The 24,064-nt window shown below is 35.1% G+C and overlaps 1 protein-coding gene, 1 non-coding gene and 1 pseudogene across 2 annotated transcripts in view; 1 reads left to right on the top strand and 2 right to left on the bottom strand.

Annotated features, from left to right (window-relative positions):
- The window catches only part of LOC133520592 (ras-related and estrogen-regulated growth inhibitor-like protein), a 25,162-nt gene extending 6,909 nt beyond the window's left edge, over nucleotides 1-18,253 (bottom strand). Inside the window, exons 1-2 of the mRNA XM_061855097.1 lie at nucleotides 17,995-18,253; nucleotides 641-697 (exon numbers count right to left, since the gene is read on the bottom strand). Of these exons, the coding sequence (XP_061711081.1) occupies nucleotides 641-697; nucleotides 17,995-18,058 (121 nt within the window). The 5' untranslated portion in view covers nucleotides 18,059-18,253. The remainder of the gene's footprint in view (nucleotides 1-640; nucleotides 698-17,994) is intronic.
- Nucleotides 18,254-20,613: 2,360 nt separating this feature from the next.
- Nucleotides 20,614-20,685, bottom strand: Trnaa-ggc (transfer RNA alanine (anticodon GGC)). The gene has a single exon. It is a non-coding gene; the product is annotated as a tRNA-Ala (tRNA).
- Nucleotides 20,686-21,690: 1,005 nt separating this feature from the next.
- LOC133520317 (uncharacterized) lies at nucleotides 21,691-23,806 on the top strand (annotated as a pseudogene).
- Nucleotides 23,807-24,064: the final 258 nt, after the last annotated feature.

Raw genomic sequence — 24,064 nt, 5'->3', positions numbered from 1 at the left:
TGACCTCATTCCGAAGTATTGGCTTTCTGAAATACTATGTCAGTAACACGATTCTAGGTTACAAGAAGTAACCTTAGAATTTATTTCTAGATATGCAATGTTCATTGTTACAATGCAGATGGTTAAATAATGGAAAATAGTGTAAAAACGAGGAAATCCAAATATATAAACGAAATGAATTCAGTATCCAACCCACGAGAAGATGATGATTAGGAATGTATAAAAGATATACTTAAGGGTTTCGTGTAAATCCAAGCGTTTATAAGATGATAAACCATGTATATTCCCGCTATGTGAAATCTGCGCCATGTGGACCAATAAACTTAGGTAGTTTCTAGTAAATGTGCATGTAAACGAAACGCAATGTTTGTACTGATTTATCTCGCTAATAAGCACTTCTCTGTGACTACCGTGTGCGGATAAGATTATTATCTTTCTCAATGTCTCAATAAGAAGCTGCTATCAAAGGTCGACGGCCGGGCGCAGGCGCCGCTGTCGCGTCGCGCAGCCTTGGCGCGCCCTGCCAATATCGCAAATAAACGTTGGCAAGTCTTGCCAACACTTGGCAACTCTTGACTGTACTAAGGGCTGTTTCTAAACATTCTACACATAGCGAGGCTAACGTGAATGCCACACTTACCGCCGGTGGAGCTGTATTCGCCAATGTAACGCTTTGTTAGGTAACGAACCACCACGGCTGAAACAAAAAATAACTGTTCAAATGGTGTGTATGTACGTATCATTTTGAATGTAAACTTCTATAAAAGTTTGAAATTTGCCATCTTGGCATGACTGTATGATCAAGTCTCTAACCATCCATGTAGTTCATTCACACGATTTTAGATTTAATTGTATAATCTTTCTTAGGTATAAGTAGTTTAATCTCACGTTAGGTACTCCGTTATTTTTGTCGTACCTATGTATCAGTAATTCAGTATTAAGTACATAAACACGTTTTCATTAGTTAAAACTAGCTTTCCGTAGGGCCTCAGTACCCCTAGTGTAAATTTAGTCGATAGCGAAACGTGACGTACGCGTTTGCGTTAAGTCTCATTTTGTATGGGTTTTTGAACAGCGCGCCAAGCGGGACGTTTTGGAAAGTCAAAAATCTCATACAAAATGACACTTAACACAAACGCGTACGTCACATTTCGCTGTCGAAAATATTTACACAAGGGGTACAGTTGAAAAATAGTTTTAACTGTGACTTTTAGTCAAAACTAGTACCTATTCGCAAAGTGCCTTAGTAAAAATTTGTTTGGACTAGACTTACTTATATAAAACGTTCTGTGTGAAAACGCGTTTTCCATAGTCAAAACAAGTTTTAACTGAAAATAAATTTGAATAATACGCGAAAACGCGTTTTTACCTTGGCATAACAGAAAACTAGAACGGGTTTTTATGCTAACAAAATATGATGTACTTTGATAAAAAAAAAACATACTCGATAGCTGCAAATTAGCGGGTGTGTTAAAATCACATATCAGAGAGTCTATATGTAAGAGCGCTAGGACTAGACAGGATGTCTCACTCATAATTGTAGTTGCGCAAGGTGCAGCCTCAGTGTCAATTAAACCGTGGAGTTATCAAACAATTAATTAAAAGCACCTTTATAGCACAGTACTTAAAACAAGGACGCAAAAGAAAACATATTAGCGTATACCGTGTTTATATATACCAGGAAATAAGTAAAATAATATTTTGAACAATAAGGACATTGATCGGCTTCATATCGAAATTAAGAATATTGTTGCGTGGCTAGTTATATAAAACTCTATTGACAGCGGCTTACCAGTTTTGTAGTGAAAAGCCCAAAATAAGCTCAACTTGTCCAATACGTACCTATTTGTTTGACGCGCCGCCACTAGTTTATACACCGACCGTGGGCTGGAGTAACCCGACAGATTTTAAGCACGCATTGGTAATAAGGAGCAATATAATGTCTTGTCAGTTTTAAAATTCTGCAAAAAAAAAAAATCCCCGAAAAATACAACACGATATTTCTTTTTACATCTTGGCGAAAAAAAACATTTCTACGAAAAATTTAAGTTTCTTTAGATGTACAGATAAAAATTGCGAATTTCCTTTAAAACTTTAATGTCTGTACGTAGGTATGTTTAAACCACACACAGTGGCAGCATCGCAGCCAAAAAGGCGTTTTTCACTAAGTTGTTACAGAAACAAATTTTCACAAGAATTGTTATTATTTCTAAAACGAGATCGATTTCAGAAAACTTTGCATGACATTTTAGTGTCCAAATGTGGTCAAGAGTACCCCTTTAAAATCTGTCAGGTTACTCTAGCCAGCGGTGTATAGAATAAGTAATCGCTAAATAAGTCAATTATTATTAAGTACCTTTTATAGTATTTGATAGTTGATGGTTTTTATTTTACCAGTGAATTTACTGAGCAATGGCCGTGGGGACCTTATACATCTACAAACTTAATGTATTAACCGTGGAGACTGTGCGTCTCTGTAATATTGTATAATATACTTGACTTGTTGGATACATACTAGTTATATATTCTGTAACATTCGTTTGTGAGACTGCTAGTTCAACAGTCTAGACGTGATTTATTTATTTAGTATAAATTTCATTTTGACACTTGGAGAGATTTCAAACCTCGAAATCTTATTAGTACGAGTATTAGTACTTTGACATTGTGGACCTTTTACATCTCAAGTTTTAATGTATTTTTAACCATAGAGACTATACATCTATGTTGTATTTTAGTAATTATTTATTTTAAGATTATTATAATGTAATGTTTACCCAGGTATTGGCTGTTGCATTTATAGATGTTGTTATCTATTTTTCATGACACTATATGATGTTACTATAAATGTTGTATTGACTTGTAATAGAGCCCTTGAGGCCTACGAGCAGAGTAATTTTTTAAATTTTGTTTTTTTTTTTCATTTTGAATAATTCAACAAAATATCAGTAAAAAGTATCAACTAGCTAACTCTATTAGCACAGATTGGTACGTTTATAATTAAATACTTGTCAAACGTTCCAACACGAGTGGGTTTCGTATAAAATGACGTTTAGGGCTAGCGAGGCAGACAAAAGCTAAAACCTCATTTGTCTGTGGTTACAATCATAGTCTAGTGCTGTAGACCATTGCAATTAGCAAGATTCTAGTATCTTGCTAATTTCAATGGCACTACAAAACTACGGAACAATCATAAGTATCCATTATAAACAATTAATGAGCAACATTAACAACATGTAAACATGCTGCAATGTTACATTGAAAGGCAGTTAAGGTTACAAATAGATACTAAATACAATATTGCCCAATAAACCGCCGCAATCGAAACATTGAAGTTTAGAGAAAGCAGCAATTAGCAGCAATGGGTAAGAGGTGTTACAAAAGTTGTGTTCCTGAATTAATTTATTACTACAAGTCTCAATTAGAGGGAAAGCAAACATTGGGTTGCATGCACGTTAAATAAAGCTGAAGGCAATTATAGAGAATCTACGTATTTCAAGCTTCATATACGCGTTGGCTTTTGTTGACCAAACGTTAATTATTATATAATAGATAATAGTTTCTTAATTTGCATAAAATAAAATAGAATATGCATATTTAGTTACTTAGAAACTGTATTTAGCAGACTGAATATAGACATTTAAAATATTTTTGAATTATATGTCTAATGAAAAGTTGTTAATAGAATTACTTCAAAAGTATAATTATAATACAGACGAAACCAAAATTTTAAGATCATAACAAGTAAGGTGTCTGCAAGTTCGACCCGCGTCCAAGCAAAGGCAAGTCTTAGACTCCAACCCCAACCAAACCAAAAGGCAAGCCCTAGAGGTTGCGCAATTGCGTATCACACATTATTGTACAATGTTTTTTTTTTCTTTAGACCGACTCACGCTTTAGCGGTAGTGATAGGTTTTTGTTTGACGTTTGTATGTTTAACCGCTCTATAGCGATACAATTAAAACAAAACATAATGTTTCCTTGCTATTCCCCCTTCATTGTTAATTTGTTTGATGTTTTTCAACTAATAGAAATACATATTTTGTGTAAATTTCAACCGTCTGCCTTTTACTGGTCACGAGAAAAAGCCCGCTGAATGTGTTTAGGTTTCCTTCGTATTAATTATTATTTTTAGCATCCGCAAGAACGTCAATAAATGTCCAACCACATGGTCTTATAGGCTATGAATTCATCAGAAATTTATTTAGTCTGGCGTATGTATCCGTGGAAATTTACTATAAATATTATCCTTTCGAAATTGGTCATATTCTTAAATAGTTTATAGCCAACTCGTTCAAAAGGAATTTAATAGCTGACACTCAGAAATATGTAAGGTTTTATACGCTTACGCTAGATCAGTAAAATATGATGTACCATAAATAGTAAAATGGTTCGTGAAATGATCTCTACGTCTCATCTCATCAGTTTGCCGTTTTACCGACTGCCGTGGTAAATTCGGGTTTATTTATGTCAAGGAATATTAAAATCAATATTATCTGATTTCAACTCTATTGTCTAGGACATAAGAGAGTAGGATACAAATATTTTGGAACGGATTTGCTTCAATCGCCTAACCGTGCCTATCTTCGCTTCACAGCGTGCAGATAAACATGTCGCTCTGAATGTATTGTCAGCTTGTGATTTATGGTGAACGCTAAAAGTAGTCAACGTTCAGTACTATGTTGCACTTTATTACAAACTGTAGGTACTACAACTTATACCTTACCTTTATTATAAAAAAAAATGTTACAATAAATTTAAAATATAACCATAACAATGAAGCCCCGTACTAAAGGTTAAAATACTTCCCAAATTTACTTCAATGTAACTACTGAAGACAGTAAAGTTAAATCAATTTCTTTTGACGCTTGGAGAGCCTTTGCTTCTTCAATTATAATATTATTTGGAAATAAAAACGTTTTATTGATATTTATGATAGGATTATAATATATTAATACGAGTATGAATATTTTTGACCTATGCCAATAACTTAAACGTCGCTTAAATTAAATTTCATTTAATTTTTTTTATATTCATTGGGTGGCAATAAATATAAACTATGGCGGCTTACATTGTAATAAAGATTGGATTTTATGTTACTCTATATGAGCTTAATATTAGCTAGGATCTTATTATTATTGAGTTTATTGATAAACTCAAATTCATTGATAATTCTTAGTTCAGTACCCCTAGTGTAACTAAATTCGATTTCCAAACGTGACGTACGCGTTTGCGTTTAGTCTCATTTTGTATTGGATTTCGAAAGAGCGCGCCAAGCGTGACGTTTTGGAAACTCAAAATCCTATACAAAATGAGACTTAACGCAAACGCGTTCGTCACGTTATGATGTCGATCAAAGTTACACTAGGGGTACTGTATGTTTTTGTTACAAGCGCCTTTGTTAAAACCCAGTATTGTCTGTTTAATAGCCTCTTGTGCCAAATGTATGTTAATTGCAAGTATCCATTGAGGCTGTCACTGTGTAGTGTGTACCTTCCTTTCATTTAGGTCCACCATTCGTTACCGTGTACAAGAAGTCACACGTCGGAATGTTAGTGTGTTACTGGGTATTTGCTTTGAGGTCTGCTAGCAAGAAACATCGCCTAGCGTATTAATTGGATACTACCCTTTTAGCTTAAGAATGCAACAATACTCTTTATCTGTGTATACTATTAATAATCTATTGGCATTAATTCAGCTTTGCGTACTCGTAGTAAGTATAGGGTTAAAAGAGAAAATTAAAATTTAAATCCATTTCCAAATGTGAAGTACCTAACATTATGTTTACAAGCAAAGTTACTTTGATCTCCATCGACATAATTACGTTCGAGGCAAGGGGAGTCGTGAACGAAAACACCGGATCGTCTAGTCTTACACACTCGCTTTCCAAAGCAATTGTGGCTGCAGCTATAATAAATAAATACCTCCTTCAAATTAATGTCGACCATAAATTAATTGATCGGGACGGCGATAAAGTAAAAGTAAAACTCGGTAGCGAACTGTACAAGCACACGTACTTTAGCGTGAAATGTCTCAGAAAAGTTGTTCCCTTATCAAAACATGCAGAATAAACATGGGTATTGATACAAGCGGTCAATTATACTAACGAATACTTTCACTGCTGCATTGATAGCGCCATTCAAGGTAATCCACAACCACGTATCTCGCGACTGACTGATAGCGAGGTGCTGCCAACCAATGAGTAGGAATAACCTTATATCGGATAGGTTACAAGGAGATTGGTAGAGAGTCGGATATGAAAAGTATATGCCATAAAGAACGATTCAATTAATATAATAAGAATAAAACCGCATGAAATTTCTAAATATCCCGCGAATAACTGTATACGCCACCATGCGTTTGAAAATTAAAAGAGTTTTAATGGCTTCTAGGGCTGCTATGTTATGTATGCGTGGTAGAGTTGAACTATAGATACGATTTGAACATAATTTACAATTTTCGTGAGAAATGTGAAAAAACCTCTTGATTTTAATATTATAATTTGTTAAAGTTTTGATATAGTTATGACCTTGACACTATTCGCAGTGCATCTCGCGCGCACCAATAAGTGGGAGCGAAATAGTAGTAGTAGTAAAACTCTTTATTGTACAAAAATTAAAATAAAGCAGGAAATAAAACACTCATCATTAGTATAAATAAATAAATAAAATAAAAATGCTTTATTTCAGACCTGTTTACGAGATCCATATTTTAGTTAGTAACCCGCAAAACTTAATAGCTACGTTAGTATGAAAATAAAACTAAACTATATCTATTGATCTATAACTATAACAAAGGCGAACTAATCCCTTTAAGGGATCTCTTCCAGTTAACCTTTGAGTAATTGAGGGAGAATTGGAGACAGTAGACATCCGTACTGTACAAAATGGCGCAAAAAAAAATTCAAACAGAAAAAGTATTTATTTTACTTATAACCTACAATTTACATGCAACGATATATGACCTACAACAAATATATATATATATATATATATATATATATATATATATATATACAACTAAATACTTATATATTCTATAATATATATTACATATATACAAAAACTACAATACAGCACATATCCTTTAAATTTCGTCCGAAAGCCATAATTTTTTTTTAAATTCGCCTTTAGCGATGCGACAGATTGACACTGTCGAAGAGAAGATGGTAAAGAATTCTATAATTTGACAGAGTAAACCGTGAAAGACTTGCCATAGGATTGACGTTTGTGAGGTGGGATACATAGCGAGAGATTCGTGCTGGAGCGAAGTCGGTGCCCGCTGCCGTCTGCTAAGAATTTAAATCTTTCCGAGAGTTAAGTAGGGAAAGAAGGAGAAAACAGGACATTAAAGAGAAGGGAAAGTATATGGATGTCTCTACGGCGACGGATGGGCACCCACTTGAGCTGGGAGCGAAAACATGAAATGTGGTCAAATTTTCGTAACCCAAAAATATATCTGATGCACACATTTTGCAGACATTCAAGCTTATCAAGCAGTTCCTCAATGAGAGCTAGCACGGCAATATCTGCATAATCCAGAATTGAAATCAAGAGAGAACGTGCATTACTTTTGTGTGAATAGGGAGGAAGCTTTGGAGACGACGAAGCAAGTGCAGGCAAGCAAAGAGTCTCCTACTGGTTTCAGAGACATGGGGAACCCACGAAAGGGTCTGATCAATGACAATGCCTACATTCCTGACGGTAGACGAGAAAGGAATGTGAGTTCCATCAAAGATGATTTCAGGCATTGTCACTTCAGACAACTTGGAGATGAAGTGAGGACTCCAAATTTTTACATTAAAGCAAAAAAATGGAAAAAGTTACGCTTCCGGCAGGACTTGAACCCGCAACCTTGCGTTTGCTCTTAACCAATTGAGCTCAATTAGTCCTGCCAGAAGCGTAACTTTTTCCATTTTTTCCTTTAATATAAAAATTTGGAGTATCGCTCGCAGACGTATCTGCTTGTTAAAAAATTACTGAAGTGAGGACGCCCGATCAAAATTGCCTGCGACTTCTCCCCATTGACCAAATGATGAGGATGATGCCCAATCGCGGATGGAATCCAGATCCCGGTTAATTTGGCTTATCAAAGGTCCCAACTTATCCATGCTTGCCGCTGAGTAGATTTGCAAGTCATCTGCATAAAGATGGTACGAGGAGACAAGTGATTTTATGATCCCATCTATAAATATCGAGAAAAGTAAAGGGGACAGGCGACAATCAGCGCGCGCGATCGTATCATATCAATATCAAAACTTTAACCGATTTGAAGATCAATATACCGCTCTAGTTTTTGTCGAAAATATGAAATCTCATTTAAAACCACATAACTACTTACTACTTATTCATACTAGTTTTTCTCAATTTTTTCATTTTCCAATTCATACATCATTCGGATTGCAAATTTCATGTCGCATTTGATTTATTCGATGATTTTAAAGATTAACTCGCGTGTCAATAAATTATGCGATTCAGAACGAAATGGCAATAAAATTGGTTATCTCCATAAGTTGATGTAAAATCTTTCTTTCCAATATTTGCAATCCCTAAAAGATCGTGAGTTCAACGACACTCAAAGAAAAGATGTTCATGAATAATGAAATCTCAACATCTGGCAACGAATTATGTAAGAACCGCAAATGTTAATTTCAAGTAGGTAAACTCTAAATGAACACACGCTCGCTGGAAGCGAGTTCACGGCTTTTGGATGTTGAAGAAATTCTAGATTTATTTCCAGAATGTACGGTACCGGTAACGAGAACTATAACGGTACTCGAGAACCGAGGATTTAACCGAGACGTCTGTGAGTGAATAAGGTAGCAAAGGTAAATGTTAATTAAGAGCATCGCGGAGGTGATTGCAGACACGATCCGGAGTTCGCCACGCTAGTCGCGGTAATTGGACGCCAACTGTTTCATTTGCATTTTTAACGTCAATTTCATTTCCGTAAACCTCACTTAATTAAATAAACTGCGATCCTTTAATCCACTAGCAGTTGAGCTACGGCTTTAAATGAATGACTATTATAAAAATGAAGTGTGTTAATTTTAACGCGTCTCGCATTCGAAGGATGCAACTTTCTCTTGTACTTATTGACATCCTATGCGACTTGCTAATTTCTGATTTCTCCCTGCCAAGTTTAGAATTTGACAAGTGATGTGTTTCTCAACTCTGGCGCGTGACCTACAAGTCTAGAATGCGTGGGGCCAGTTAATTCGTATATAGATTTAGAAATGGCAGGTACTAGTGGACATTGAAAGTCCAAAAGGTCGTGGGTATAAGGGAGAGACAACAATTAATATGAGTAAAATAGGTACCTACTTCCGATACATCTAAAGTTTTATCCCAGCGTAAGGACTATATCATATCCCCTTAACTGGAAACATTAGTGGTCATTTGTCCATATAAACCTTCTCGACATTGTCTCCTCTGGATTTGGACCTATATGAATAATTCTTTAAATGAGTTCAATATTACCATTACCCGTGTCTGTGGGTTTCCTCTTTTTTCATATTCTGGTTTTTATAAGAACCAAGTCACTTCAAATAGCGCTAAAACGGCCAAAAAATGCACCGTTAACAGACGCCTAATAAATAGCATACATAATCGGCATCAATAAATGCAAAAATCAAAAGGGTCAGACACATATAATTTATATCTCATTCCGTTTCTAAAATTTCATTACGATTGGTTGAGTTCAGTTTAGTAGTAAAAGTTAAGAATCTAAGATTTCTGAGATTTTTACACAGGTTTTTTCCCTAAGCTGCAGTGGTCCTTATCGCACTCCACCCCCGCCGGCGCAAAAGAGATATTACCTAAAATTCTCAAATATGAGAAGGGGCTCATCTAGTAAGTCCTCTTAATCATGATAATTAGTGTGCCTAACAGCTTATAATATACAGACTGTCGATGAAACAATAAACACATACAGGTTGTTTTTCAACCCCTAGCTATATTTTTTACCCGGTGGAAATATAGGTCATAAATACTGAGCAACTTTTACTATGAGACCAAGCCAGAAGTTATTTCGCGATTTCATGGTTGATCAGTAATAGTTGCTCAGTATGACCTATATATTTACCACGCAAAATTTGGCTACGGGTTGAAAAAACAACCCGTATAGTTTAAGTAGTTAATATTTCAAACACTTTGCCTAATGCGTAAATCATTGCTACATAGTGCGTTAAATGGTATATCGGAGTAAGATTCTCCTTTTAGAATGTTTCATTATTTTATTTTCTCGTTCCACGTTAACATTCTATTATTAAGCGATGATACTAAATTTAGTCTTGGCGCTAAAAATAAATATTTTGGTGAGAGTTTATAAATTGACGAGTGAGTAACTCAATCGCTTGAAGGCTAGGGCCGTCAAATCTTTAATTATAATTAATATTATTTTAGTTTGTTATCTATGTTATAATTTTTTTAAGATATAGACTATAGATAGGGTCTGCCCTATCTATAATCTTTATCCTAAAACTCTAGACCCTATTGTCGGCTCATTTGGGGTCAGCAGTGGTTTTATTACATATGTAGGTATACTAGGAGAAAATCCTACCAAAATATGATACTTAATTCAAACACCTAATAACAGGAATAGGCATGACATGACTGTATATGTATTACGACATCATCACAAAATTTCATATTTGTGGCATAGTTATCAAAATTTGGTTTAGTACGTGAATATTCATACTAAACAATATCATGACTACGCAACCATAGAACGAAAAGGAATGTCATCGTAAAAAACACTGGTTGTACACCTAGCTCCAAACGTTCATACCAATTTTATGAATTATTTCCATTCATAAGGTGGGTATGCACTTTTGCAGCTCACTGCACATAATGTTGATGAAATTAGCTTATAATTGTTTAAAAGTCTCTTTTATAACTGCAGTCACGGACATCCTCAACTGAAAAGTTTAATTTACATAAGACGCTGCTGCCTGTAAATAGCTGATTCAATCATTTGATGTACCTAATTCATTTGTGATCCTCCTGTCTATTTACTCGTATTTCTATCTAACAGCTATGGTACAGTAAAGTAAGCGTAAGTAGGTACCTATCGATTTTCATGAGGAATAATGAAAGTATTCTTGATCATTACATCCCACCAAAAACATTTTCATGTAAAATGTTGCCAAGTTGAAACAATAAGGTTCGCACTCTAAAAAGTTATCAGATCTCATGTAGAGTCAAGCTTCTAACTCTACCAGCCCTAACTTCATAAACTATACACCCTAGTCAAAATTAGGTTTGGCCTTTTGTTAATACTACAAGAACTATTCTATAACAGAAAAGTAATAAACAGTGAATATATTTTTCACGTCACGCCCATGTGATGGTAGCGAAACGACCAAGCCACATAATTTTGACTAAGGTGTAGAGTCAAGTTATGTGGGTTCAAAAAACGACGAAGCGCTTCGAGAAAAGGTAGGTTCGTCTTGGTGGGGCGCTACCGTGCCCCCAGATAACGTATAGTCTACAAAAGTTCAAACAATTCTAAAGGCCCGAATATGAGATTAGTGACAGCCCTAGCGTAGGGTCCCGGCAGACGATTGACCGGGTGACTCAGACTGCGACCGGCATGCGGCCGGCACTATAAATACAGCTCTGACATTTTCTCGCACTCGATCTAGCATCCCACTGCTTCGGACTTTATGATACGACCTCATTCGACAAACTTACTATCATACATACAAAAATACCTTGGAGTTGATACGATTTAGCAATTTCTAGAATTCGACATCTGTATAATGACTAATCTGACTTCATGAGCAATTTAACAAAAGTGTACCGTTAAATTATGCAGCGACCGCGATTAACGAAGTGTTAACCAAGTCTAATTAGCGTATTAGATATAGACAGCTGTTTGTAATGTTTAATATGGTAGGCTATTTACAAATCACCATTTTGAACCATGTCAGGGTAAATGATGTATATGAAGACACATTACCTATCGAAAAAGAATGCCCGCTCTGAAGGACAGCTCTGAGATTTGATAGAGATTGAGATTATGTGTCTGATTACATTTTGCTCTTGATAGATTGATTAAGTATGTGGGTAGCGACATTTACCCTCTATGGCAAAATTTATACTAGGTTAGGTATTGACACTTTTCTCATTATTACTTATCAGTCGGTATTAACTAACAACTTTAGAATAAGTAACTACTAAGAATAAGTTCAAAATGTTCAAATTATGAAATAAAATTGTAATGGATTATATAGCATAAAACGAATTTAAAATTCTTCCCGACATTCGTCACGCGGGAGTAACTATTGCGGTAATCGAATACAAATAAGAGTACCTACCTGCAAAAATACTTTCCGAATAAGTGAGATAAGTTTTCATTAGCCAAATTAAATCGCTAATAAGCACACGCATTTGCTTCAAGCGATTACCTCAAGGCATGCACGCGGATAACTGCTTAATCACACAATCAAGATGCGCTCGTGATTGATTATTTTGTATGTAATTGCATAATGGGGTGTGCTTTACTGAAAGCGTTTACTCGTACATTAGGAGTACGTTTAGCTCGGAGGCAAACCTGCGGGTTAAGTAATTCTTCGGACAAAGCTACGCATTCCGTCGGTAGTTATGTACCGTTGTGGAGAACAAACTCTGGTTTGTGTGACAAATATTCTTAACCGAAAACTTTTCTTACACGATGGAAAACATTCTCGAGAACAGCACAACTTAACTTTAGCAAGTTAATTGCATAAGTAATACAATTTTGACTAAGTATGTAGCCGTGATCACAGCGGTCATACGTAAATAAAATTAGTTTTTATATTGCCGATATTTCTGAAAATATATGATATCAATCTTAGCGCGTATTCTTATGCCTATTCTTATGTCCGAGAGTTGCACCAATGTCATAATATTTTTAGAATACGCCTGTATATCAAGAACTCGCCAAATTCTCTTGTGAAGTGTGAAGCGAGCGTATTCGCAACGTAAACAACGCATCTAGTTCAAATAATAAATGACAAGAAAAGCAGTGAGTAAATACGCAGGCGTATAAATTTACTTTTTGATTTCACAACACAACATATTGTAATGCCTCAAACTGTACTTTTGAAACATTTATGAAAAACTTGACTAAATTAAACTTGAAGCAAATTTAATCAGCTTTCATTTTGTGTAAGTAGTCATGTCGCTATGACCCAAAGTTTCCAAAATATAAGTAAAAAACTGAAAAATGAGAGCTTCTAACCTTCTCTCCCCCCGGCTTGAGGGATACGGCTGGGGACTTTTGATATGTTCACCTCCTAACTAGTCCAAACAAAGCTACGGAGTCAAAATTGTGTTCCAAGCATTTCCCTCTATACCTTCTTGTTGCTTCGCCTATACTAGGTGGGTAATAATTAAATGACAGATATAACATTTAATGTGATACCTACTAGTCAATGCAAACTGAAAGCAACCAAGTTTCTATTTTTGCCATTATCACCAAATCAAAATACTATGTGTCACCATCAACATCACTGTATACATTCGTTTGCCATAAAACTAGTTTGACTTCTAGGTTTCCATAAATATCGGAACTTTCGTTGAGTAAAATGGTCGGAGCAACTTTTTATTGAGTTAAATGTTCGGATCAACTTTTTTATGTATACCCATACCTACGTATATCTATATTTACTTTTAGTACCATATTTGTCCTAGTATTACTTAGAGAGTTAAAGAGTAAAGAAGTACTTATTAGTAAAATGTGACAAAAAACATAAATACAATAAAATCGACTTAATTTAAATTTGAATATACATAATAATTATGTAGTTTTAAATGTAAAACTTATGAATATAAGAGCCATATTAAGAACTTTGAAAAATATTACAAAAACAAAATATGTATTTTATTATTTATTATATTTATTTGTGTTGTAATTCAAATACAAAATACAAATAAAAATAATTTATTGTACGAAAGTGAGTATTAGAAATGATGTTTATGTTGCATAAAGTGCATCGCAATTAGCCAGTATTTGGAGTACAATATCTTGTTTCAAATACATGTCATTGAATATCTTTATTTCAAACACGAAATTAACGGTATTTCTCCACAAATATATATTACAAAAAACCAATATTGTGATATCACAATGACACGAGACATTCTTCAATTGAGTGTTATAAAACGTCGAGTGTCGGCGACTATTACTTAACAGATGCGAGGTTACCTAATCTTTTTTAATTGTTGTGTTAATGTTCTCGAGTGTTTCCCAAAACGTCCCGAGCCGATACTATAAATCAATTTCACTAGCTTTCGCCGACTTATTGTTTATACTTTCTATTACGTGGCCTCTTCCTATTAGTGAATCAAATGATATAATTTCACGCTTTTAAAAATATATATGCATGACAAACCAAATGGCAGATTAATAAAGAATCGATGACACTAAGCACCCTTTTAAATGTTTTTATTAGTGGCCAATTTAAATAATCATCATTATGTTGAACATTTTCGGTAAGAAATTGTGTTTTTTTACATAAAAAATAGAATAAACATAAAAAAGTGACAAATCTATCACATTAGTATATTTTAAACTCAACAAAGCCTAAAAATGTTGCGTTCGAACGAAAGTGGATTTTTGTTGGCACATTTCTTGCCGCTTCCGACGATTTGCAAATATTTATCTTTACATTTAACACCGGGGGCGCCCGCTTATACTTTCAGAATACAAGGTATTATAATGCGTAGGTCCAACAGGATAATGATAACTTAACAACGTTGCGCAGACGGTAAGAACGGAACAATGATCTAAGCTTTTCCCGTTCCGGCCTCCTTCGGTAGCCAATAATTATTTACTGGACCGTAATAACCGGTGTGGAAGTTGCTTGATTTTGATGGCTCAAAGATTAGCAAAGATTACCTGGAGTTTTTTTTTTGTATCGTACCCAAAAAAACTGTGTGTGGCAAGAAGAAGTGTTAGTTCATGCAGATACTGCATCTTACTTGAGATGAAAAAACTACTAACTTTGCACACAATGCAACAATGTGGGCTCACTTCACCTGTCCGCCCATTTTTGTGCGAACGTTTAAATTATAAACCAATTCTGCTTTAATTTGAATCGCATGCGTAAAATTAACTCAGCGGTCAGAAAATACACAAAAAAATGTACAGTCTGCTGGCGGACCCGAAATTGGACCACCAAGACACCGGACAAGTCAATCACGCTTTCTGTATTTTTTTTATCTATAACATTTGGAAATACTAACATATAATAATTTAAATTTAAACTTTAAACATGTTAAATTACAATTATGACCAGCGTTTTGTGGTGACCATACCAACATAGCAATAGATTTGTGTTTATTTATCACCGCATGTTTATATGGAGCAACGTGTCAAACTACACAATTTTCAGCACTTTATCCTATTTAAGCAGCCATTAAAAAAAATTTCTCACTGCAAAAAAAGTCCGCTTTAGTATACTTTCCTGAATAAGGGTACCGGCGGATGTGATCACTCTCCAGCCCACTGCAAGCCGCCTCACTGCGCCGGCGTCTGGCACCAACACGCATTCTTCATGGTGACTAACGCTCTTATTACAGGAGTCATAAACCATGAATATTCATATTTAGGACTGCCCTGTTTCATTTGGATGACTAACATTGTGAAGAAATATCACAAGAGATTTACTACAAGAAAAATGCTACAGTATATTTTTGAGCATGATGCGAAAAGGTTGCCCCTTGGTCTTTTTAGCATCGCCGGGCAGGAAGTCAAGCAAACACCAGAGCATAAATGTACTCCATCCGTTCAGTAAAATATTTAAGTAATCAGCGATTGAGTCATAAACGCCTAAAAGAACACATAACACACAAAGAACACAAAACTATAGAAATATATTTTTTTCAAAAATATTTTAATACAAAACGATTCATTTCTATCTTAAGCTAAACATTCTAAAGACTTGTATCACATCGTACAGAAGCACGAAAATAGGTACCTACTTTGTCCTAATTTTGGAAATAATCATAATTTGGCATCGGCCTTCGTATAGGCAGTACATATACTCGGAGATTGATGACAAATGCCTGAACGCCTTATACATTCACTACTTCGGGTAGGACAACAACTTTATGACGCCGTTACTAATTCTCGACGCTGACTAACTACCAACTGTTTGTAAACTTTCGATACCTACGAGTTGATCTATTTATTCAACGTGATCTGGCCAAAATTAGAGTAGGTACAGATTATGAATCAGATCATTAAACACCATTGTTTACGTTACTCGTCTGCCATTAAACGTCCTAGAATAACCTGCCATACATACCTACCATTGCTATTCAAGACTTTGAAATGTTCCTATACATGATACGTTTTTAACGGCACCAAATATGAAAGAAAAATAAAGTCATTTCATTAGGCCACATCAAGAAAAAAATTTAAAGTAGTTAAAATAAAGATAAAACGTTTTAAATATAGAGACAAAAAGCTCGTGACGTGACGAGATTCACTTGACATAATAAGTTATTACGCATTAGTTATAAGCACCAAGGAATTTTATAAGCAAACGATAATTATTATGATTGCTTTCATGGAATTGGCCAGAAGGCTATTGACACAGTACCTGAGTTATCAAGCGATAGCATTGAGTCCAACTGATAACGCGCCTTTGTTTCACACCTGACACTACGACGTCTACGACGCAACAAAGGATCCACCATTTAGGAATGCACATGCATTTAATAGGTATAACGTTAATTGTTAAATGTATCGGATTTTTCAGTGAGTTTGTTACCAATTTAAGATGTTTTCAGGTACCGGATGTTTGGTCTTATAAATGCAATTTTAACGTGTTTATCCTATTTTAGGTTTCTTAATAAAATATATATCAACACATGGTTAACATTTCCTCATAATCTTTTTCCAAATCAATCGTTGCTTGTTATCTTTGACCGTAAATGGCCGTTCTTAAATCTGCTTATCGTAGCTGATAACAGTTGCGACACCCTAACCTGCAACCCACATGTTGCTAGTTTGTTTTGAAACTGTTTCAAAATTCGATCGTAAGATATCCAATAAGGGAAGGATTGGCTAAACTGGCTAAAGCTTAGCTACCTCATTTCCATTCAAGGGCTCAGTGCGAAAGGGCTAGGGATAAATAAGTTCATGCAAATCAGTAGATAATCACGCAAGTTGTATCAGAGCCACTAGGGCCGAGCTATTTAAATGCTAAGGTTTCATTGACCCAGTAACAGTCACTGAACTAGTGCGTAAAGATGTTGACAATTACATTTGGAAACTTGTCCGGGTTAATTATCAACCCAAGTCGGACGAGAAAACTCATAACCTCATAACATAAGTATGAAACAGATACAAACTAATTATGCAAAATAAATATTTACATTTTTACGTTTTTTGTTTACTTTATGAATTCAAAACAAAATGTGTTGTTTTCAAACCGGATTACGACTCACGCTAATACAAAGCCGTAACAGCTAGTCGAATTGAAATCTTCGTAATAGTTATGAATGCTCTAGTTGGGAGTTAATGAACTCAACCGAGAGCGAGAGTCGGATGGCTGGAGTCCGAGTTCGAGTGGTCATGATAAATCAGTAGGATAACACTAATAGGCACCTGCCGAGCGCCGGTTAGCTTCACATAAAACAAAATAAAACTAACGATAACAGTAATTAAATTAACAGCCTTAATTACAGCGTCCGGTTCTTTCTCATAATAAATCAGAGAATCCTTTGGGAGATCATTAGGCATAATTGATTTAAGTCGAGCACTCTCTTCAAAACACATGATATTTTTTCACTTTATTTCTTCCTCTCTTCGATTACTTAAGATGTCAGACAGAGATAGACGGTAAATTAAGATTCTATAAAATCAAACTTGGTTCAATGTTGTATGGTTAAGTGATTATCTCGTATTTTCGTCAGGAAAATAAAAACAAAAGTGGCCTCAAATTGCAACCATTCCATTCCTATTAGTCAGGTGAGCATGCCAACATTTTCAAATTAACCTTACCCGATTTCCCGCAACGAGCGCTGCCAAGCACCACAACTCTTATTCGATTAACTGTCATCTTCATTAGTCTTTGTACACTTTACACTAAAACAATGCTAATGTAAAACTTGTTTTTTTTTAAATGTAGGTTTTATTTCTTGATCGTGTGTAAGATCGCGTTGGCGCCAAAATCAGCTGTTGCACAAAGTTGTTTAACGCACGCGCGCTCCACGCACCTGCCTGCGAGCGACTGGCGTCAAACAAAAATTGGCGCAGACGCAGATAGCACAAAGCGCAATGATGCATTTGAATATATAATAACTAATATCAGTCATACGTAAGTATAATATTAACTGCGGGGGTTGTGGCTATCTAAAAAAATACTAGAATAGGAAGGTACTCTGGGTACACCCACCATGGAGGCTCGAGTAGAGAGTACCTACTTCGTGCATAAAACTCGATTCACAAGTACTGGAATATTACTCATGTCATACCCGCTATTATCGTTAAATTTCTCTCCCCCGAGCAAAAACACCCATTCAAAAAATGACAAGAAATATTTTAAGCCAACGTCAACCAAGATATCAAAAGTGTCACTTTTGAAATCAACAACACTTAACTTTCGTTTAAACTTAAAACAGGGTCATCCAATCAGATATGTATTACTAGGTCGACAATTTAATCCTATCAAATACCGAGTAAAAGTTAAAACGTGTGACAAAAAATCACAAATTGTCGCTTAAGGATTACTAGATCCAAGGCTAATTAAATCGCTTGTAAGCGCGAAACTGGGACAAAGCGTGTCGAATCGCGAACAGGTAGAGCATTGACACTAATCCACGCGAGTCGCCAGTTTATATCGGCAGAAATAAAAGTGCAAGCGATAATTCTATCTGAACATTACGGTTAAAGACATAGGTGCGCTTAATCCTGCGGAATCTATGCCAGCAGATAGCGTGGACGTGTGATATGATTCGATGTATAATCAGCACGAAAAGTGATAGTTAATGTTACATTCATTGTTGCGCTGTCGAGTCGAATGGAAGTAATTCCTGGCGCCGCCATAGATAACGATAGTCAGCAGATTAAAGTGAAATTGACAGTTGTTCTTAATTACAAAGTGTTAATTGCTCGCAAGTCTCACAACTAAATTAACAACTATACAGACATTGAATACCTATCTCTGAAGTTAATTGAGATAATAAATACGACGCAATTATTACTTATTAATTGTGGCTTGTTCATTTCAAAGTTTTACTTTATAGAAAATTATTAAAAGATAATATGTATTGTTTGATAATAACAATTACAAAACTCGCAGTTTTTGTGTGCTGAAAGGCTCATATTTAATAATGGTATATGGTACTACCTGCTTGCGAATAAAATAGTTCCGAATTTTACCGTGATTTAAACTCAATCGTGTGGAGATTGTGTATTAGTGGGCTTCTACTAGGCACTATTTAACTACCTACTTATTAAAAGTATATATAAGTTACATGAAGACTATATTATATTAATTCGACCTTAATGTATATGTCAATTAATATACTCAAATAGGGCATTTACTTTAAAATGCAATTTTATATCGCACGAAAAATGAGTAGCAAAAGTAGGTTAGTGGCTCGCTCCTTTTACACATACCGCATTTATCTTTCTTTATAAGGCAAAGAAAAAAGGTGTTGCTTTTTTATTTTAATGGGGCATGTTAGATAGCGGTCAACTTTGGAAGAATTTTAACAAGCTCTTTGTTGACTCCTGGCTGGCCTTAATCGATGGGCATGGAGCTGCTTTCGACTATCCTTATTATGAGTTAAAATATATTGAAACGTGTGCCTCCAATATATCGGCTTTTGGATCTAGTGTTTCCTAGCTCCTACAGAGTGTTTTCTGGGTAGATTTTAATCCTCATTCTTGCAATTCAACGTAGAAGATACTGTCGAATCTATAAAATCTCGTGGGGTTTTTAAAAATGTGAACATAATAATGAACTATTTTTTTCGTTTTTATTTATTTTCTTATTTTAGGTACAGTTATTTCGGAGATAAGGCGGGAGAGGGGGGGGGGGGATATATGATCTCATTTGATCTGAAAATCTCTTAAATATCTCTTTCACTTGGTATGTTAAAATAATTCATTCGTTTTTTTTTTTCTTAAAAGTATCCCCAAAAATGGCTGCAAAGTTTAAAATTTATATCATTGGTCACCCGACCGCGTCATGTCGTTTTTTTGTTTACATTTTTCTAAGATCGGAATTTGATTCATTATAACGACAATAATGATATTTATTGTCCCGAAATATAAAACAATTTCGCTACTATTTACACTAAATCTTAACAATGGGATTATAGGTTCTGCAAAATTATAATTAGACCACTGATTTAAATTATAGGTACCGTTTCACGACGCATCTACTTACGAGCACTTATACATTATGTCGTTATTTATAAATGTTTGTCAAATCTAACAAGCGGTTCATAAATTCATAATCATCCCCCCTCCCTCCCTATTGTCATTTTGACATTTGTGTTTGTTAGAACAAGACAAAGTTCAACAGAGATTTGTTAACTTTGGGAACAAATCAAATTATAAATTGTATATACAGATGTCAATCACAATGAAAAAATCAACAATGATCAAATCTGGTCAACGTGGGACTCGAACACACATCTTTGGATTGCCAGTCCAATGCGTTACCAATTGCGCCAGCTGACCATCTGTCATTCACTGCGAATTTAACCATTGAAACTGTGACAACGTCACTAGCGACATCTGCACTTTAAGGTTTACAACCTTAACCACAACACAATCAAAAAATACACAACAATACAACAACAATCATATACAATTTATAGATTGTAATGTGGTACGTTCCACAATAAAAAAGGAAAAATAAATATTTATATTTACAAATCAAATTGTTTTTAACAAATATTTTGATTCGTGTTTTTCAAATATTTTTTATTGTCACTTTTTCTTTAGCACATATGAGCAATCTAATTTTGTTTGGAAATTTGTTCAGTTGTATGAACATAAGGTTAAAAACATATTTCAGTAGCTTGAATTTAAATATATTCCTTATAAAATTATCCAATCCTCAGACATGTCAGTTGAGAAAGCGCTTATCGCAAAGTGACACATATCTACCACTACCACTTTCCCGGCAAACCCGGATTTCGGCGCATTGTTAAAAATAATTGGAAACGAATAATCTGCTCAAGTTATCCAAGCTGACGCTTTATAATTGACTTCAGACAGCCGAGATACTCGAACAACTTTGTCAACAAAGTCGGTGCAAGCCCGAAGAGGAAAAAACGTGAGGGAAAAGCTCTGAAAGTAATGGAATATTTACTAAGCTCGTTGTTGACAAACGAGTATACAGAATTAGCGTTATCGCGTACGTAGCATATGAACGCTTGCAAAGCCCGGGATATCCAGTTACCATTTTCACCCTATCGTAAAAACGAAAAAAAAATTCTAATGCTCTATTGTTAATCCTTTGATAAAATCTCAACAAGGACCTTAAAAGTTCTCCTATAGGAGCTACGGAATCCTAAGAAGGAAATAAATAAAAACAAATATGCGGGGCAGACGACACCTGTGGTAATTGTAAGTCTTCCTTGCGGTTTTCCCTCCGCCACCTTCGCCGTAGGCCACACAACATATGAGGGACACATGGTAAGGCAATAACGTGCCTTGTATTATTTTCTTTAATTAAAGATGAGTAAGTTAAAATAACAGGTAGGCAGGCAGTAGGATAGCAAAATAACTAGGTCGAATTATTAATGTTTTTGTGAATATGGATTACAAATCATAATTCAGATAGTCGTAGGTACTAAAATAGGTTTACAATATGTTTTTAATAAAGTGTCTGTTTGCCTGTATTATTTCTTGATGCCGCTCCTGAACTGTACGTATTGAGATAGTTTGAGCCCCAGGGAAGGAGATATTATAATATACAGTACATATGGTGCTACTTTGCCGCAGTAGTGTGATAATTAGCACATTACGTAGCTATGTCGATTTAAAGGGCCATATGTACTGTAAAACGTACGTGCGAATATATATGTGCGAATCGGCAATTCGCTCTTATTTTTCGCATTTGTATCGTAATGTACTATTTTGCCACGAAAATTATAATTCTCGTCAAAAAACAGACGTCGCGGGTAGAAATTGAAGAATAAAGATTTTAATTAAAATAAAACAACAAATATACATGTCACCACCTAAACGTGTAGCCCTTAACCCTTAATTTGACTCATTTGAAAAAATATGACAGGTTTTCGTGAAAATATTTAGTATATTTTCACATGGCAATCGATTTTTGTATTTCTGCGGATGGGTAGAAAAATATAGTTGGAGTACCCTCAATGTCATTATATTAGTTAATCTGTAAAATGTCACCGCCTCGCACGTCACTTGTTTTTACCAAGGTATATATGCGTTTATCTCTGTTATTTTGCAAAAAAACGAGTCAATTTGAATCAAAATAATAATCTTTGTTATATAATTGAAAGGAACGACTATTATAAAATTGCATTTTATTACTTTGTCATTCTCTAAACTGCCGCAAAATCAGTTGTCCGTCACACCGGACTTCACCATATATGCTTTAAACGCTGTTTAGTCATATTTGTCCGCAGTGGCGGACTCTGCCAATGACACCGAGTTTAACTTTACTAATATAATAAATGTAATTTTTATGAATGCATAGATTTTTTCGTAAACAAACTCACTTCTTTGCTAAGACTTTTTGTTTACCATCCAACAGCACAAGGTGTTAGGCCGCTCAGCTAAAATTTTGGCGCTCATACCTAAAGAACATGCTGAATCTGAAGCAAGTGATGTTTCTACTGACGAAAATGAAGTGCTTGATAATTCTGACGCTGACTCATATGTTTCCTCATCAGCGCCCTCGTTGTCATCCTCGCTAGAACGAATGAATATTTCAAATAGTTCTGAAAATGACCATGAGCTTATTTACAACAATGTAAATAGTTATGAGGTACATACATTGCAGGATGTAAATGTCCCATTAATGTCCAATTACTTCCCGCATAATAGGTATGCGGGAAGTAATTGATCAAGAAAATTATACTGATATTCCGTCTATTTCGTCTATTCCATCTTTGCCTACACCAGTACCTATAACGCGAAAAACTCGATCAAGACAACCTAAAATTGCCAGTAAAAGGCGCAAAGTTGTCAATAAATTTTCACTGGAATATGCATGGCGTCGTGCGCTTTTCCAACATAAAGCCGAGATGGAAATTATAAACGATAATGACGAAATACGAGGACTTAGATCCTAAAAGTTCAACAATGAAATATTTTCTAAAATTCTTCTCGGAAGATATTTTTATAGACATTGTTGCTGAAACAAACAAATTTTCAATGCAGAAATCTGGAAGATCTATTGACTTAACTGTTGACGAATTTCGTGACTTTTTGGCGATAAAAATTATGATGGGAATTGTTGTGATGCCATCATATTTAGACTACTGGTCTAAACAATTAAGATATATATAGCCGATCTTATGACCTTAAAAAGATATCAACAAATCCGTCGATATTTACATTTTGCCGACAGTAATTTCGAAACTTCGGATAGGTACTATAAAATTCGGCCCCTTGTTGAAAAAATCAAGAAAAATTGCTTCTCTATACAGAATTCCATTTAAAAGTCGAAGGTGGTACTTGAATATCTTTACACAAATTCTTGACATATGTATGGGTGGCATTTGTATAAAAAAAACTGTTGCTCGAAAAATCTAGAATCAAAACCACTAAAAGCCTTCAGACTAGACTTATATACAGCTTTGACTAAGTCTAACAGGTCAGATCATCGTGAAAAAAATGTGGAATGTACTGTCAAAAGGCCAGTTGCAGCTCGTCCAGCTGACTCAGTGCGTTATGATAATATTGGGCATTTCATGAGCACCAAATCTGAGGGTCGCTGTATGTATTGCAACAAAAAAACAGTTGTATACTGTATAAAGTGCAATGTCAGATTATGCTTCGTTGCAGGAAAAAAACCCAGAAATTTTCAACTTGATTTTCACACAAAATAATGTATATATTTTCATTTTGAAGT

This window comes from Cydia pomonella, chromosome 8 (assembly GCF_033807575.1).
Source record: "Cydia pomonella isolate Wapato2018A chromosome 8, ilCydPomo1, whole genome shotgun sequence".
Lineage (NCBI taxonomy): Eukaryota > Metazoa > Arthropoda > Insecta > Lepidoptera > Tortricidae > Cydia > Cydia pomonella.
The sequence above is the reverse complement of the archived record's forward strand: the minus strand, read 5'-3'. Positions and strand labels throughout refer to the sequence as shown.